Here is a 16,372-nt window from a genome sequence, read left to right on the forward strand (position 1 = left end):
TAATCACTGATAGGGAGCAGTGCCCCAGAGATGTAATGAAGCGGAGTGGCCTCCAATCGAGCCAGAGGGGGAGGGACCACTGCTAACCCACTACAGGCCTGGATAGTTTGTTTGGCCTCCCCCCCAGAAGAAGGGGAACCAAACTCCTCAGGGACAGGCTGTCTAGAAGTAGTCAAAAGGTGTTAAAGTAATAGCAAAGGGTAGGGTAAAAAGAGGAAAGATATGAACACTCCACACAAAACTGAGATTTTGAAAACAAAATTAATCAAGGAACCAGAGGACATGAAGAGAAGAAATTCTTGAATTGCCTATTCTGAGTCTGGGGAACAAACAGAGGAATTGGAATTGCTCATTTATGAGAATAAATTCAATCTAGTTGATATTACTGAAATGTGGTGGGACAAGTCACACTACAGGAATGTTAAAATCAATGGTTATAGCCTATTTAGGAAGGATCAAGTGGGCAAAAGAGGAAAGGGACTAGAACTATGTAAAAAATGGTATTACCTGTTCCAAAGTCACTGATAACTCAGAAGAAAATGATCTTGAATGCTTATGGATCAATGTCCTAACCAATAAGACGCAAGATGGGGTATTAGTTGGTGTCTGTTACAGATCACCATATCATGCTAGGGAAAAGGATAACAGTGTCTTTACGCACTTAACTATAAGGTGTAGGGGGAAAAAACTGTTGTAATCAAGTGACATGTGGAGGTCTCACTCTACCAGTACTAAAACATCCTTGGAATTTCTAAAGACTATAGATGCAATTTCCTAACTCAAAGTGTAGCAATCAACCCAGAGGAATTCTTTATTAGACCTTGTCTTAACAGAGAGGAACCGATCACAGAACTGAAAACTAATGGTAGCTTAGATACACGCGATCATGACTTGATCACATTTATAATGTACAAGCTGAATATACACACACCCACACATATATACACACACCCACACCTGGTGCTTTAATAGTACCAATTTCACAAAAGTGAAAACAACTAGGAGCCAAATCAGCTGGGAGGAAGAATTTAATCAGAAAAATGTGAATGATAATTGGGAATCATTGAAGAACACCTTACTAGATACCCCAAAAGCCACAATCAAGGAAGAAGGCCATATGGGTTAAAAACTAAGTGAAAGGCAGCTATACAAATCAGAAAAATAATATTTACCAAATGGAAGGAAGGGGAAATTGATAGTAATGAATATAAACCGAAAGTTGGTAATTGTAGAAAACTGATAAGGAAAGCAAAAAGACAAGAAACAAATTTAGCAGAATTGAGGACAGTAAGGAGGAATTTTTAAAATACTGTAAGAACAGAAAGAACCCTGACAATGTTATTGGTTCAATACTAGATGGAAATGGTAGAATTATCAATAAAATTATAATATTATCAATAATATTGCAGAGAAGTATTCAGTACATTTTTCTGTTCTGTATTGGGGGAAAAAAACATGACAGTCTCCTCATAGGGTGATAAAGCTCTTTCCATTTCACTAGAATCTCTGGAGAATGTTAAACAGAAGCTGCTAAAGCTAGACATTTTTACATCAGCAGCTCCAGATAATAGTTTTAAAAGAACTGGATGAGGAGCTCACTTGACCATTAATGTTGATTTTTAATAAGTCTTGGAGCACTGGAGAAGTTCCAGAAGACCGAAAGAAAGCTAATGTTGTGCCAATTTTCAAAATGGGTAAATGAGATGACCTGGGTAATTATATGCCTGTCAGCCTGACATCAATCCCAGACAAGATAATGAAGAGGCTGATATGGGACTCAATTAATTAACAGCTAAAGGAGAACAATGTAATTAATGCATATCAACATGAGTTTATGGAAAATAGTTCCTGTCAAGCTAACTTGATTTTTTTTTTTTTTGGCTGAGATTACAAGTTTGGTTGATAAAGGCATTAGTGTTACTAGACTTCTGTATGGCATTTGACTCTGTACAACATGACACTTCGATTAAAAAACTTGAAAAATAAAATTAACATGGCATACACATTACATGGATTAAAATCTGGCTAACTGATGGGTCTCAAAATGTAACTGCAATGGTGAATCATCATCGAATGGATACGTTTCTAGTGGGGTCCCAGAGGGATCTATTCTTGGCCCTGTGCTGTTTAAAATAAATAAAATCACCACTGATAAAATCTGCAGATGACACAAAAATTTGGGGCGTGGTAAATAATGAAGAGGACAGAGCAATAATGATTTGGGGAAATCTGGACTGCTTGGTAAACAGGACCCAAATAAACAATATGTGTTTTAATACAGCTAAACGTAAACGTCCATATCTAGGAACAAAGAACGTAGGCCATACTTACAGAATGGGGGGTCTGTTATGGGGGAAGCAGTGACTCTGTAAAAGATTTGTGGCTTGCAGTAGATAATCATCGGAACATGAACTCCCAATATAATGCTGTGGCCAAACGATGCATAAACAAGGGAATCTTGAGAGTAGTAGAGAGATTATTTTACCTCTGTATTTGGCACTCGTGCAACCTCTGCTAGAATCCTCTGTTCAGTTCTAGTGCCCATAATTCAAGAAGAATGTTGATAAATTGGAGAGGGTTCACAGAAGAGCCACAAGAACGATTAAAGGGTTAGAAAACATGCCTTATAGTGACAGACTCAAAAAGCTCATTTTATTTAGTTTAACAAAGAAGAGGTTAAGGTATGACTTGCTTACAGTCTAAGTATCTTCATGGGGAACAAATATTTAATAGTGGGTTCTTTAATCTAGCAGAGAAATGTATCAGAGTAACAGCCGTGTTAGTCTGTATTCGCAAAAAGAAAAGGAGTACTTGTGGCACCTTAGAGACTAACCAATTTATTTGAGCATAAGCTCTCGTGAGCTACAGCTCACTTCATCAGATGCATACTGTGGAAAATACAGAAGATGTTTTTATACACACAAATCATGAAAAAATGGGTGTTTATCACTACAAAAGGTTTTCTCTCCCCCCACCCCACTCTCCTGCTGGTAATAGCTTATGTAAAGTGATCACTCTCCTTACAATGTGTATGATAGTCAAGGTGGGCCATTTCCAGCACTAATCCAGGTTTTCTTCCCCCCCCCCCCCACACACCAACAGAAGAGTGGGTTTGTTTGGGGGGTGTGTGTGTGGGGGGGAGAAAACCTGGATTTGTGCTGGAAATGGCCCACCTTGACTATCATACACATTGTAAGGAGAGTGATCACTTTACATAAGCTATTACCAGCAGGAGAGTGGGGTGGGGGGAGAGAAAACCTTTTGTAGTGATAAACACCCATTTTTTCATGATTTGTGTGTATAAAAACATCTTATGTATTTTCCACAGTATGCATCCGATGAAGTGAGCTGTAGCTCACGAAAGCTTATGTTCAAATAAATTGGTTAGTCTCTAAGGTGCCACAAGTACTCCTTTTCTTTTAGAGAAATGTAAAACACTATCCAATGACTGGAAGTTGAAGCTAGACAAATTCAGCAAAAGAGATTAACTACTGGAATAATTTACCAAGAGTTGTAGTGGAGTCTCCATCATAGACTGTTTTAAAGTCAAAATTGGACGTATTTCTAAAAGATATACTCTATGAATAATTTAGGGAAGTTCAAAGGCTTGTGTTATAGATGATCACAATGGTCCCTTCTGATCCTGGAACCTATGAATGTCTGCATCTCTCACAGTTATATAAATATCAAGCCGCAGTGACATGGAAGAGTTTAATTGAGAACTGAGTTTCAACCTCCTCCCACCTATTACTCGTCTTATTTCCAAATCAAGTACAGTGGAATCTGTTTAAAATTCTCTATTTATTGTTAAATAAAATGAGATTCTCTCTCAGATAGGTTCAATGAATTAAAATGTGAAAAGTGGAGTCTCTTTACAGTGATTCTGTGCAAGACAGTGTGTTTTTTTGGTTTTCTTAAAATGTATTGTGTGTGTGACTAGTACTAATTTTTGTGAAAACTGTGTGTGATATTGGATTGATAGCTCTTAACAATAAAGTTCTCAATGTACACAGAACAGTTGCTGATCACAGGTCATTATTTTCTTTATCAAAAATGATTTTATTTGGCTGATACCAACACCACAGGAAGAGATGGGAATGTTCAATAAACAAAGGGAAAAGAAGAAAAAAAGTCCCCCAAACATTAGAATATAAGAACAGCCATACTGGATCAGGCCAATCGTTCACCTCACCCAGTATCCTGTCTTCCAACAGCGGCCAGTGTCAGAGGAATGAACAGAACAGGGCAATTATCAAGTAATCCATCCCTTTTGTTCAGTCCTGGCTTCTGACAGTCAGAGGCTTCGGGATGCCCAGAACAGGAGGTTGCATCCCTGACCATCCTGGCTAAGAGGCATTGATGGACCTATTCTCCATGAACTCATCTAATTCTTTTTTTAACCCAGTTAAAACACTTGGCCTTCAACACCCCTTGGCAATGAATTCCATGGGTTGACTGTATGTTGGGTGGAGAAATATTTCCTTATGTTTGTTTTAAACAAGGTGACTATTAGCTTCATTGGGTGACCCCTTGTGGTATGTGATGGGGTAAATAACACTTCCCTATTCACTTTCCCCACAGCATTCATAATTTTATAAACCTCCATCATATCCCCCTTTAGTCCTTTCTTCTCTGAGCCGAACAGTACCAGTCTTTTTAATATTTCCTTATATAGAATTTGTTCCATGCCATACTAATAATTTTTGTTCCCCTTCTTTGTATCTTTTCCAACTTTAATATATCTTTTTTGAGATGGGGTATTCAAGGCATGTGGGTACCATGGATTTGTATATTGGCATTATAATATTTTCTTATTATCTATTCCTTTCCTAATGGGTCCTAACATGGTTAGCTTTTTTGACTTCTGCTGCACATTGAGTAGATGTTTTCAGAGAACTATTCATGATGACTCCAAGATCTCTTTCTTGAGTGTTAACAGCTAATTTAGATCCAATCATTTTATATGTATAGTTGGGATTATTTTTCCCCACTGAGCATTACTATGCACTTATCAGTGTTGCATTTTATCTCCATTTTGTTGCCCAATCACCCAGTATGGAGAGATCCCTTTGTAACTTTTTGCAGTCAGCTTTGGACTTAACTATCTTGAGTAATTTTGTATTGCCTGCAAATTTTGCCATCTCATTATTCACTCCCCTTTCCAGATCATTTATGAATAGGTTGAACAGCACAGGTCCCAGTACAGATTCTTGAGGACCCCACTTTTTACCTCTTTCCATTGTGAAAACTGACCATTTATTCCTACCCTCTGTTTTCTATCTTTTAACCAGTTACTAATTCATAAGAGGACCTTCCTTCTTATCCCATGACTACTTATTTTGCTCAAGAACCTTTGGTGTGGGGCCTTCTTAAAGATATTTAGTTTAGGTATTACTTTTAAAGGATACTACATTTTCCCCTCAAAGTCATGACTCATCACAAATTATTAGCATGTTGACTGGGTTGCAGTTCAGACAGCTATTGCAATTTCAGTCTTATTTCCTTGGTTGCCCAGCCAAAGTGGTGCAATATGACAGTAGCTCTTCTTTCATGTGATGTGGCTGCTGGTCTTTTTTCTCTGATGTTAATTCATTTCATTTTTAATTCTTAGGGCTTGCCTACATGAACATTTAGTTTGTGGAAAGCTTGGGTGTAAATCTACCCCATATTAGCCTGCCGCAACTAAGTGTTCACATGGACCCTGCTGCTGTCAACTAAAGGTACGTCTAAACAGCATTTTGGAGTGAGCATCCCAGCCCAGGTCAAAAGACTTAGGCAAGTGGGGCTTGTGCTACTGCCCTAAAAGTAGCTATATAGACAATGCTTGTAAGTTGCACCTCAGTACACTGCTGTCTCCTGTGCACTACAGAATAAAAGGGGCGCTGCAACTCCTTGGCACACTCACTTCACAACACAGAGCATAGCAAGGTGGTGATGGCAAGCAGGTGCAGGGTACCTAGCTGCCACTCCACTGACCCCCACATGGAGGTGGAGGAGAGCTGTTTTCACACCTGACACGACCTGGACCTTAACTCTTGCAGTTGGTCTGTGGGAGTTCATTCCACAGACTCAGACCAATCTTCAAGAAAACTGTCTTCTGCACAGACTTGGATATAAATGGTTTAAACAGTTCCTTCCATGTGTATTTTACTTACCTTTATTAAATTTAATCTGCATTCACATTGCCTAATTGCCGAGTTTTCTTAGATCCTTCTGGATTTCCTCACAATCCTTCTGAGTCTTGACTAACCTAAATAATGTTGTGTTCTCAGCAAGTTTCACTATGCAGTTGCTCTTCCAACTCTTTAATATATGGCACAGCCTTGTTTGTAAGTACATCTTTTTACTACAGCATCAATTTCCATACTAATTAGCCATTTTTACTCCTTTTACCCTATTCTTGATCAGCTTCTACTCCATGAAATGACTATTCCTCACTCTATAGTAGCAAGCTTTCTTATATCTACATTCAGAGGGACTTTATCCAAAGCTTTTTGAAAACACACTGAAACACGTACAGCAGCAGTTCTCAACTGGGGATCCAGGGCTCTCTGGGGGGCTGCAAGCAGATTGCAGCGGGTTCACCAAGCAGGCATGGCGTTAGACTCGATAGGGCCCAGGGCAGAAAGCCCAAGCCTGAGCCCTGCCGTGCGAGGATGAAGCCAAAGTCTGAGCAGCTTAGCTTTACAGGGCACCGTGTGGCATAGGGCCCTGAGCAACTGCCCTGCTTGCTACCCTCTAATGCTGACCCGGACTCTTATATGCAGAAAAACAGTTGTGGCACAGGTGGGCCCTGGAGTTTTTGTAGCATGGGTTGGCGACGGGGACTCAGAGAGAAAAAGGTTAAGAACTTCTGAAGTACTGGACACAACTCTTATTAGGTAATGTTCTATCTTAAGAGACCAACCTAAAGTAGTCCCAAAGTACTGAGTACAATTCTGATCTGTCATTAGAACACCTTATTTAATCAGTCAATTTGTCCATTTCTTGAGTGGTTGCTTAAAACAGATTTTGTTTAGAAGGAAGCTCCTGAGGGTAGATTTGACGATACCATGGATTATTTATTCATTCATTCCAGAACATCCACAATTTTCACCAGAAACAGAGAAGGACTACGACCTTCTACTAACAAAGAACGAATTATCAGCACTCTGAGATTATACATCATTATTTTTATTTTTTTAAATCACCACCACATTGCTACTGTAAAGTTGTTTCAACATTTCGGTTCCAAACCTCATTTATCAAAGGGTTATTTGCTCGTGAAAAGTGATGAAAAATCTCATAAAATAGAGTTATTCCAAAAGTATGCAGTAAACAATGAAAAGGAAACTAGTATTTATGCATACCTATCCATACAAATTACATATTGATCCAACATATAGACTCCTTACAATATGACCAGTAAACAATATGCACTTTGTAACCAATATATTATATATAAATAAGTAGCCCTTATATGCTACATGTAAATGGTAACAATAAGGGACAAACCAATAGTTAAAAATGATTCCTGAGCAATCGCTTTCTGGATAACAACTTTTTTTTGACTATTGAAACTTATCTGATACAAAAACATACACTATGGTTCCAATTACCTCAGTTAAAACACTGACTCTTGAGAATAATCATAATTTAATTGCAATAATTCTGATACTATAAATCAAGATTTCATGCTGTGGTATGATTCTTCTGGTATGGTACAAGAATGTTGGCTCTACAGGCTATGTCTTCTGCAGTTCTGAGCACATCTTGAAAGATGCTGAGAGTTGCTATCTCCTAATGGGTATTGACAACACTCAGCATGCTATAGGAGGTGCTTATCACCTTTCAGGATAGGGTCCTAAATGAATGATATGGGTAAGAGAATTGTATTGGAAAGCTGAACCGTTCAGGCACATGAACTGCATATGTGGAAATTACAGGGAGTTTTCCTGTATTTTATGAGTTGGAAGGGCTTAGTCACCAATGAGGGAGTCAGAGGGCAATAATTATTTCTTATCAGACAGCTTTATACTTCCCTTAAATATAGGATGTGAAAAGAAACACACTCAATTTATAATATTGAGGTACATCCTTTTTAGGTTCTTGCTTTGGGTTTTTTGTTTGTTTTTTTTGAGACAGTTGTTTAAAGGCTAATAACAAGTGCTCAGGCAATTATGAAGAAACTTAACTTATTCTGTTTTTTTCTTTTTAAAAATATTCATTTTTTTGGTGGCTGAGTTATTTGTTTTTACACAGCAAACTAAGTTTTATTAAGGGGAGATATAGATGATTAAAGTACTGAATAAATATAGTACAGATAGTACTATATCTAGAATATCTAGTAAATATTTGTCTTTGTCTAGTCAAAAATTTGTCTAGTAAATATTGTCACAGGTCTTTTTATGCTGAACAAATTAAAAGTAATTAAATAGAAAAAAGGCCATACCTGGTGCTGATATCCTTCCATGAAGAGCAGTTTCATTGGGCAGGAGATCTTTTGAGTTGGAAGTGAATGGCGATTGTCTAAATGTATCTTCAGAAAAGAACGGGCTGAGGGGGAAAGAGATTTCTTTTAGTAAACAAAACACTGGCTAGCTAAAGAAGTAAGTGTGACAGCTGATCCTAATACATTTACAGCTCATGTTCAATTAAGTTTTTTTGGTGTATAAGGCTCCTACTGAAACAGATGCAGTATGTGATGCTGCATACAGTGGTCTTACTTCAGTGGCACCCCTACATCAAATTTCCTATCAAAGTGAAAACTCTCTCTCCAAAATGCTTTTAATGGCATCACTTCAGGATAATTTAGTGACAACCCAACATCAAGATATGTATCAGTAACTAAAAATTGATTTTTTTTTTAAAATTTGTACTCTTCTATCCAATCTGAACTTTATTGTGGGAGGCAGGGAAGGAGTGGGATTATTTTGATTATATCTCTTAATGAGATCATTTAACTATCTAATCAGTTAAGATAATTAGGAATGGAATTCTAAACAAGTCATGAAATACCCTGTGTGGTTCTCTTGTAACGTGGTATTCTGCAACTCAGCTAAAGTTTAGTTGGCTTTCCTTGTATCCTTCCCTATCCTGGACAGTTTTATCAAATAATCAAATGCAGAAGCAGGAAAAAATTGTTATAACTGACCAGAATGGTGCCTTCTCAAAGACTGCAGAATACAAACACTATTTTGAATTCACTTTCATCTGACTTTGAAAGTATACCTTCTTTATTAACCGTAACAGTTAATAAGAAGTTAGTTTTGATACTGATTGTCATATGTCATAGAGCAGTTTTGTTTTGCATTCAGCTAAAGACCTGAACAGAAACAAGACTTGCCTACAACACAAATACCAAGAGGTACACAAAAATTAAAATAGAAAAGAATAGTCTATTTGTTGGAAAGTCATTCTTTTTCCCTGGCATGTTAAATATGATTTTACCCAGAACAAAATGAAAATTACATTTAAACCTGATAGCTGCTAAATTGAGAATGTATAATAGATAGGGAGAACTGTATTTTAAAAGGCATCATGAGGCAGGATGGAGGAAGTGATTGTTTCCAGAATGGGATTAACCACATCTGCATTGTACCATCACAAGTAATTAGTAATTATGTACAGAACAAACCTGGCATACTTTTGCGGGGGAAGTTTGGCGATAGCTAAACATTTTCATTGAGTTGATCTGGCCAACTTAAAAAAAAAATTGATGAAATAGAAATTGTAAAGAAACACATTGCTTCCGTAAAGAACTAGGAACCTTTTCAGGCCATGGAACAAAGTATTGGGTTTTATGAAGTGTTACACTGTGAGGAGTCCAGACTCAGAGCATATGTGCCAGCAGCATACCCAAGCAAGTTAATCCTGCTGGTCTGGATACAATAACTGTCAATCTGAAGACTGACACAGACATACATCTCCTGTCACAATCTTCTCCTATAGAGAAAGGACAATGATTTCTACTGATGTGGTCTGAGTGAGAGGTTTGCATTCACAATGAAAGGTTATTTGCCATTGGGAAGCTCACTGATAATTACAGTTAAACTGATCTAGTAAACCTCTCTTTTCTTTTCCCCATTCACTCTCTTTACTCTCCTTATTGTACTACATGGACATTATCCAGACAGAAGTCAAAGAAATCTAGTACTCATAGCTGCCAAATTTTGTGCTGCTCCACATCACATTTAATCAGCTAATTTTTATATTTACTAAGGCTGTCAAAGTGATTTAAAAAATTAATTGCACGATTAATCATGCTGTTAAACAATAACTAGAATACTATTTATATAAATGTTTTTGGATTTTTTCCACATTTTCAAATATATTTATTTCAACTACAACACAGAATACGAAGTGTACAGTGCTCACTTTATATTTATTTTTATTATAAATATTTGCACTGGAATGATAAAAAAATAGTATTTTTTCAATTCACTTAATAAAAGTACTGTACTGCACTCTCTTTATCATGAAAGTTGAACTTACAAATGTAGAATTATGTACAAAAAATAACTGCATTCAAATATAAAACAAAGTAAAATTTAGAGCCCACAAGTCCACTCAGTCGTACTTCTTGTTCAGCCAATCACTAAGATAAACAAAAATTAAAGGAGTACTAGTGGCATCCGATGAAGCGAGCTGTAGCTCACGCAAGCTTATGCTCAAATAAATTGGTTAGTCTCTAAGGTGCCACAAGTACTCCTTTTCTTTTTGCGAATACAGTCTAACACGGCTGCTACTCTGAAACCTAAGATAAACAAGTTTCAGAGTAGCACCCGTGTTAGTCTGTATTCGCAAAAAGAAAAGGAGTACTTGTGGCTCCGTCTTTATATAAATCTCCTCACTGTATTTTCCACTGAATGCATCCGATGAAGTGAGCTGTAGCTCACGAAAGCTTATGCTCATAGAAATTGGTTAGTCTCTAAGGTGCCACAAGTCCTCCTTTTCTTTTTAGGATAAACAAGTTTGTTTACATTAGCAGGAGATAATGCTGCCCACTTCTTGTTTACAATGTCACCTGAAAGTGAGAACAGGAGTTCTCATGGCACTCCCATAGACGGCGTTGCAAGATAGTTATGTGCCAGAAGCGCTAAAGATTCATATGTCCCTTCATGCTTCAACCACCATTCCAGAGGACAAGCATCCATGCTGACGACGGGTTCTGCTTGATAACAATCCAAAGCAGTGCAGACCAACGCATGTTCACTTTCATCATCTGATTCAGATGCCACCAGCAGAAGGTTGATTTTCTTTTTTGGTGGTTCGGGTTCTGTAGTTTCCACACTGGAGTGTTGCTCTTTTAAGACTTCTAAAAGCATGCTCCACACCCCGTCCTCCTCAGATTTTGGAAGGCACGTCAGATTCTTAAATCTTGGGTCGAGTGCTGTAGCTATCTTTAGAAATCTCACATTGGTACCTTCTTTGTGTTTTGTCAAATCTGCAGTGAAAGTGTTCTCAAAATGAACAACAACATGTACTGGGTCATCATCCGAGACTGCTATAACATGAAATATATGGCAGAATGTGAGTAAAACCAGAGTAGGAGACATACAATTCTCCCTCAGGGAGTTCAGTCACAAATTTAATTAATGCGTTATTTTTTTAACAAGTGTCATCAGCATGGAAGCACGTCCTCTGGAATGGTGGCCAAAGCATGAAGGGGCATACAAATGTTTAGCAGAACTGGCATGTAAAATACCTTACAATGCCGGCTACAAAAGTGCCATGAGAACCATGTGTTCTCACTTTCAGGTGACATTGTAAATAAGAAGTGGGCAGCATTATCTCCCGTAAATGTAAACAAACTTGTTTATCTTAGCAATTGGCTGAACAAGATGTAGGACTGAGTGGACTTGTAGGCCGTAAAGTTTTACAGTAACGCCTCACTTAACGTCATCCCAGTTAATGTTGTTTCGTTATGTTGCTGATCAATTAGGGAACATGCTCGTTTAAAGTTGTGCAATGCTTCCTTATAAAGTTGTTTGGCAGCCGCCTACTTTGTCCACTGCTTGCAGGAAGAGCAGCCCATTGCAGCTAGATGGTGGGGGCTTGGAACCAGGGTGGGCCGGCAGCCCCCCATCAGCTCCCCGCTCCCCTAAGTTCCCTGTGCAGGAGCTGCCCAGCAGGGTATCAATTGCCAGGCAGTTCAGCTGTCCCTCCCCCACTGCCAAGTGCTGCTCCTGCCCTCTGCCTTGGAGCTGCTCCGAGGAGCCTCCTGCTTGCTGTGCAGAGAGGGTGTGGAGGAAGAGAGGTGATAATGTCAGGGTGTCCCCCCACTCCTGCCCCCCCTCCTGTAGCCCATCTCCACAGAGCAGGGGGACACCCGACAGGGCTCAGGATGGAGGGAGCTTGCTGGCAGCAGCTGTTGTCTCACATAAGCAGGGGCACATATAGGAATCAAAGGGCTGTGAGCCTCAGATGCCCAGGATGAGCTATACTTTGTCCAGAGAAAGTAATCCACTGGTCGGTAAATGTTACAAGCACCTCTTTTGCCTTATCCACAAAGAATGAATCTGTTATAGCTTCCAACTATAAAGACTGCTCTTTGTTTCAAGCTCTGGAGGCCACTGGTTCAATCCCCAATATGCTGCTCAAGATGGCAGCCATCATATGTGCTGGGGGGGGTGTGCTAGGTAGATGGGTGGGTGCTGGAAGTGGGCTGGAAGAAGCTAGGGTGTTTCGGATGGGTGGGTGCAGGAGACCATCTGCAGGTCTGAGGAGTAGCTAAGTGCTGGTGGGTGGGGTTTGCTTTGGCAGAGGTGGCAGTGGGGAGGTTGAGGGAGGGTGCCTGTAGATGTCTGAAAGAAACAGACGGGAACCGAGTGTGGGTCTCGGTGGTGACTGGATGGTGGGGGAAGCTGGCTGAGGACGGGTGGAAGTGTATGGGGATGCTGCTGGAAGGGAGTAGCCAGAGGCTGAGAGAGGATGAGTGAAAGGGAAGCGGAGTGGTTGTGTCTGGAGGATGATGGGAGGAAAGCTGGGGACGTTTGGAGTCTGTAATGGGACCTCTCAACTTCTGTCTCTGCCACTGCCTCCTCTGCTTGCTCTTGCTGCTGCTGCTGCTGCCGTCACCATCTCCTCCTGGCTGCCCCTGCCCTGCTCAGATCCAGCAAGGGGAGCAGCAAAGGAAGGCAGAGAAGCTGCCTGTTCAGCAGGCACTACAGCAGCCCCTAGTGAACAGCAGCAGCAATTACAGGGTACTCCTGCAGCCCAGCTAAATGCATGGCATGTGACAGGGCTGCCAAAGATGTTTCATGCAAGATGCATAACACTAGGCAGCCCTGAGTATTAATTATAAGCTCAGCTGATAAGAATCAGGAACGCTAGAACACTTTACGTGAGTCCTACTAGCCCTCGCTTGGTGGTGACCAAATGACATTTAAAAATTTTTATTATGTATATTACAGTAGTGCCTAAAAAGTGTTAGGTGTTTGTAATGGGGTTGGAACCCACCTCTCGCGAGCGCCCCCTTCTGGTTGGGCGTGTCCGCATTCTTTAGTTCTGGTGACGCCTTTTGGTGGTTCTCAGGCAGGTCTTCAGTGACTCAGCGCTCCGTCCGAGTCACTGTCTGCATGTTAACCAGCACAAACCCCTTCTGGTGTATACGGTCCACCGGGGCCTGTCTCTCTCGCTAGCCCTCCCTGTGCTTTGGTCTTTAAGTAGTCCAGCCCTGGTATGCAGTTGTATCCTCAGGGCTTCCTCCCGGGAGACACTATCTTTCTGCTGCCCTCCCCAGGCTCAGTCCCTACTCAGTCCTAGCAACCAGCCAGGAGCTTCCTCAATGCTCCCGCGATCCCTGCTAGCAAACCGTATGGGACCTTGCTGCTCTTCCAGGCAGCCAGACCTGCAGTCCTTTCTTCTCCTGCTCCAAACAGCGAACAACTACAGCCAGTCCTCGACTTTACGATGTTAGAGTTACGATGAACTTCACTTACGATGTTTATAAACTGTCACTGTGTTGCGACTTTATGATGTTGGTTTCGACATTATGACATTCAATCCAACATTGTTACTATGGAAAATTCGAGTTACGACGTTTTCAACTCAAGATGCGATATTCAGGAACCAACTGTGTCATAAGTCTGAGGACTGCCTGTGGGGCTCTGCAGCTCCTTTTATATGGCTCTCCTGGGCCCTGATTGGCTGCTTCACCTGCAGCCACTCTAGCCTGCTTGGAGGACCTCTCTACTGCTCCTTTCCTGGGATGGGTGTGGCAGAACCCTGAGGCCTCCGACAGGGGGCCTTTGGGCCTAGTCCACACCATCACAGTGTTGTACAAATATTTGTGAGTTAATACACTCCAAGGCTGGCTGAAGAACAGTAAAAAGTTCCTGTCCATTAAACCCTACAAACTTATTTCCCATCTAATTGAGCACAGGTATGAGAACATTATGGATAATGGGTTCAAAGTAGATGTGAAAATTGCCAGAGGAGGGAAACTTTTTGAGGTGAGCAAATTCTCTTTAGGTACCTACACTTCACTGCATACCTTATGCAGTTTAGCTTCTAACATGAAGTTGGAATTTTCAGGCTCACGGAGCAAAGTACTCATTTGACATGCTGAGATCTCAGCTAGTCTTATCTTAAATATAAGGCATAATTAAAATACAAAGTCCTGAAGTTAAGCTAGGTACCAGCTCCAAGAGAATAAGGTCATTATTAATTCAATGTGCCCTTTTGTTTACTCTCTTAAATGCATACAAAGTGTTTAGAAAAAAGTGCTATTCATATAGCCCTTTGGCTATATATTGTACATAATGTATATTAATTCAAACTGAATGGCAGAGTTAGAAGAGGAGGTTTGGTAAATAAGTGCTTAGTGCAATACAGTTTTCAAAGAGATCTCCCAGCCTCCATTTAGTGAAGAGATTAGGAAGCTCCTTATATCAGGGACATAAGTCACCATTCCTCATTTAAACGTAAGCACCTTATGGGCTTGTTCTCATGCAACATACTGTACATCAGCCCTCTAAGAATATAGGCTGGTTGAATCATATGTTAGTTCTCTTAATTCTCCGCCAATTTTGCCCCATTTTCCTAACCCTGACAATTAGTCTACATCAAATATTTCATTAGCTTTTATCTCACACAATACCTGAAAGAAACTACGAGGGTCCATCTCAGTGGGACCAAATCACAAAACTGAACTGTTATTTGAGAAGTCTGAGTTTGTCAGGAAATGAATCACAAGACATGGACCAATACAAAAAAAGTGTTAAAAACTGTACTGTCAGATAATTCCTTACTCACCAATTGTCCCTGATATTCTTTTAAGTTATAATTTACTGAAATAACATTTTGTTTTGCAGAAAAAAATAAACTAGGAAAATCAATTTCCAGTGGAACGTTTACACATTTGGTCAGGGAAAGGAAGAACCATTACCACAGAGAGCTCTGGTATGGAGTTTCCCTTGCCAAGGTGCCATCTTGTCTTGTTTTATGGCCTCATAATATGCACTGATTTATAGGCCTAATTTTTTTAGTCATATATGTTACCCTGGGCACAGAAAACTCTCTTACATTTACAATATGATATTACAATTGTGAAATGGTGTCATTTTAAATTATGAACTGCAATGTAAAGCTAACCCATGCAATTTATGCTGCAGCACTACATGGATGGAACTTACCTGGTTGTGGTTCTGATGGTGTTATCTTTAGTGTGATTGTGCTCTTTGCTCACCTTTTCTGCAGAAGAACAAAGATAATTTTAATTAGCATGAGAACCATTTTTTCAGATTTTTAATTATTTTATATCCTTGCTGCTTTATACTACAGTACAGGAAAACTTTTATCCAATAATTAGAATGAGCTAAGAACACTAGAATCATTTTTATTTTAAACTGTAACTATCACAATATTAGTCTTGCTGCATATTTTAGCATCACTATTCACAATTCTTGCATTTGTTCAGTTTATGGCAATGAAAACCTTTCTGTGTTCTCGGCTGCTTGCCCCCTCTGTGAGTGGGAATCTGTAAAGCAGCCAGAAGAACTACTGATGCTGCAACCATCATGTGCTTATTCCAATAGATGTCGTGCACAGAAACCCTCCTTTACTTTATTTTCAGATCTGTATCTACCAGCTGTCAGGAATTATTTAATTAGCTTTCAAGACACAAGAGATGAACTCTGGCTTTTCCAAAACAGTTAAAATGTTATGAAACTGCTCTGACTGACAACACCCAAAACCATATTCTAAATAGCTAAAGAATTCTTGGCCAATACTATGGGGAAGCTTTTGAATTTCTAATGTAAGGCGTAGAAGAAAGTGTTTTTCATTTCTATTATTTTCTATACCATACTAGACTTAACTGTGTGTAAAATCAGAACAATGTTAGCTATCTTCTTTTGTTCTTTAAATTCCACTTCCAAAGAGCACACAG

At 39.7% G+C, this 16,372-nt stretch overlaps 1 protein-coding gene across 1 annotated transcript in view; it reads right to left on the reverse strand.

The window, feature by feature from the left end:
• ZNF827 (zinc finger protein 827) overlaps positions 1–16,372 on the reverse strand; it is a 137,263-nt gene that overhangs the window by 37,040 nt on the left and 83,851 nt on the right. The window contains exons 7-8 of the mRNA XM_074950947.1: positions 15,618–15,675; positions 8,432–8,535 (exon numbers count right to left, since the gene is read on the reverse strand). Of these exons, the coding sequence (XP_074807048.1) occupies positions 8,432–8,535; positions 15,618–15,675 (162 nt within the window). The remainder of the gene's footprint in view (positions 1–8,431; positions 8,536–15,617; positions 15,676–16,372) is intronic.

Source organism: Natator depressus, chromosome 4, assembly GCF_965152275.1.
Source record: "Natator depressus isolate rNatDep1 chromosome 4, rNatDep2.hap1, whole genome shotgun sequence".
NCBI lineage: Eukaryota > Metazoa > Chordata > Testudines > Cheloniidae > Natator > Natator depressus.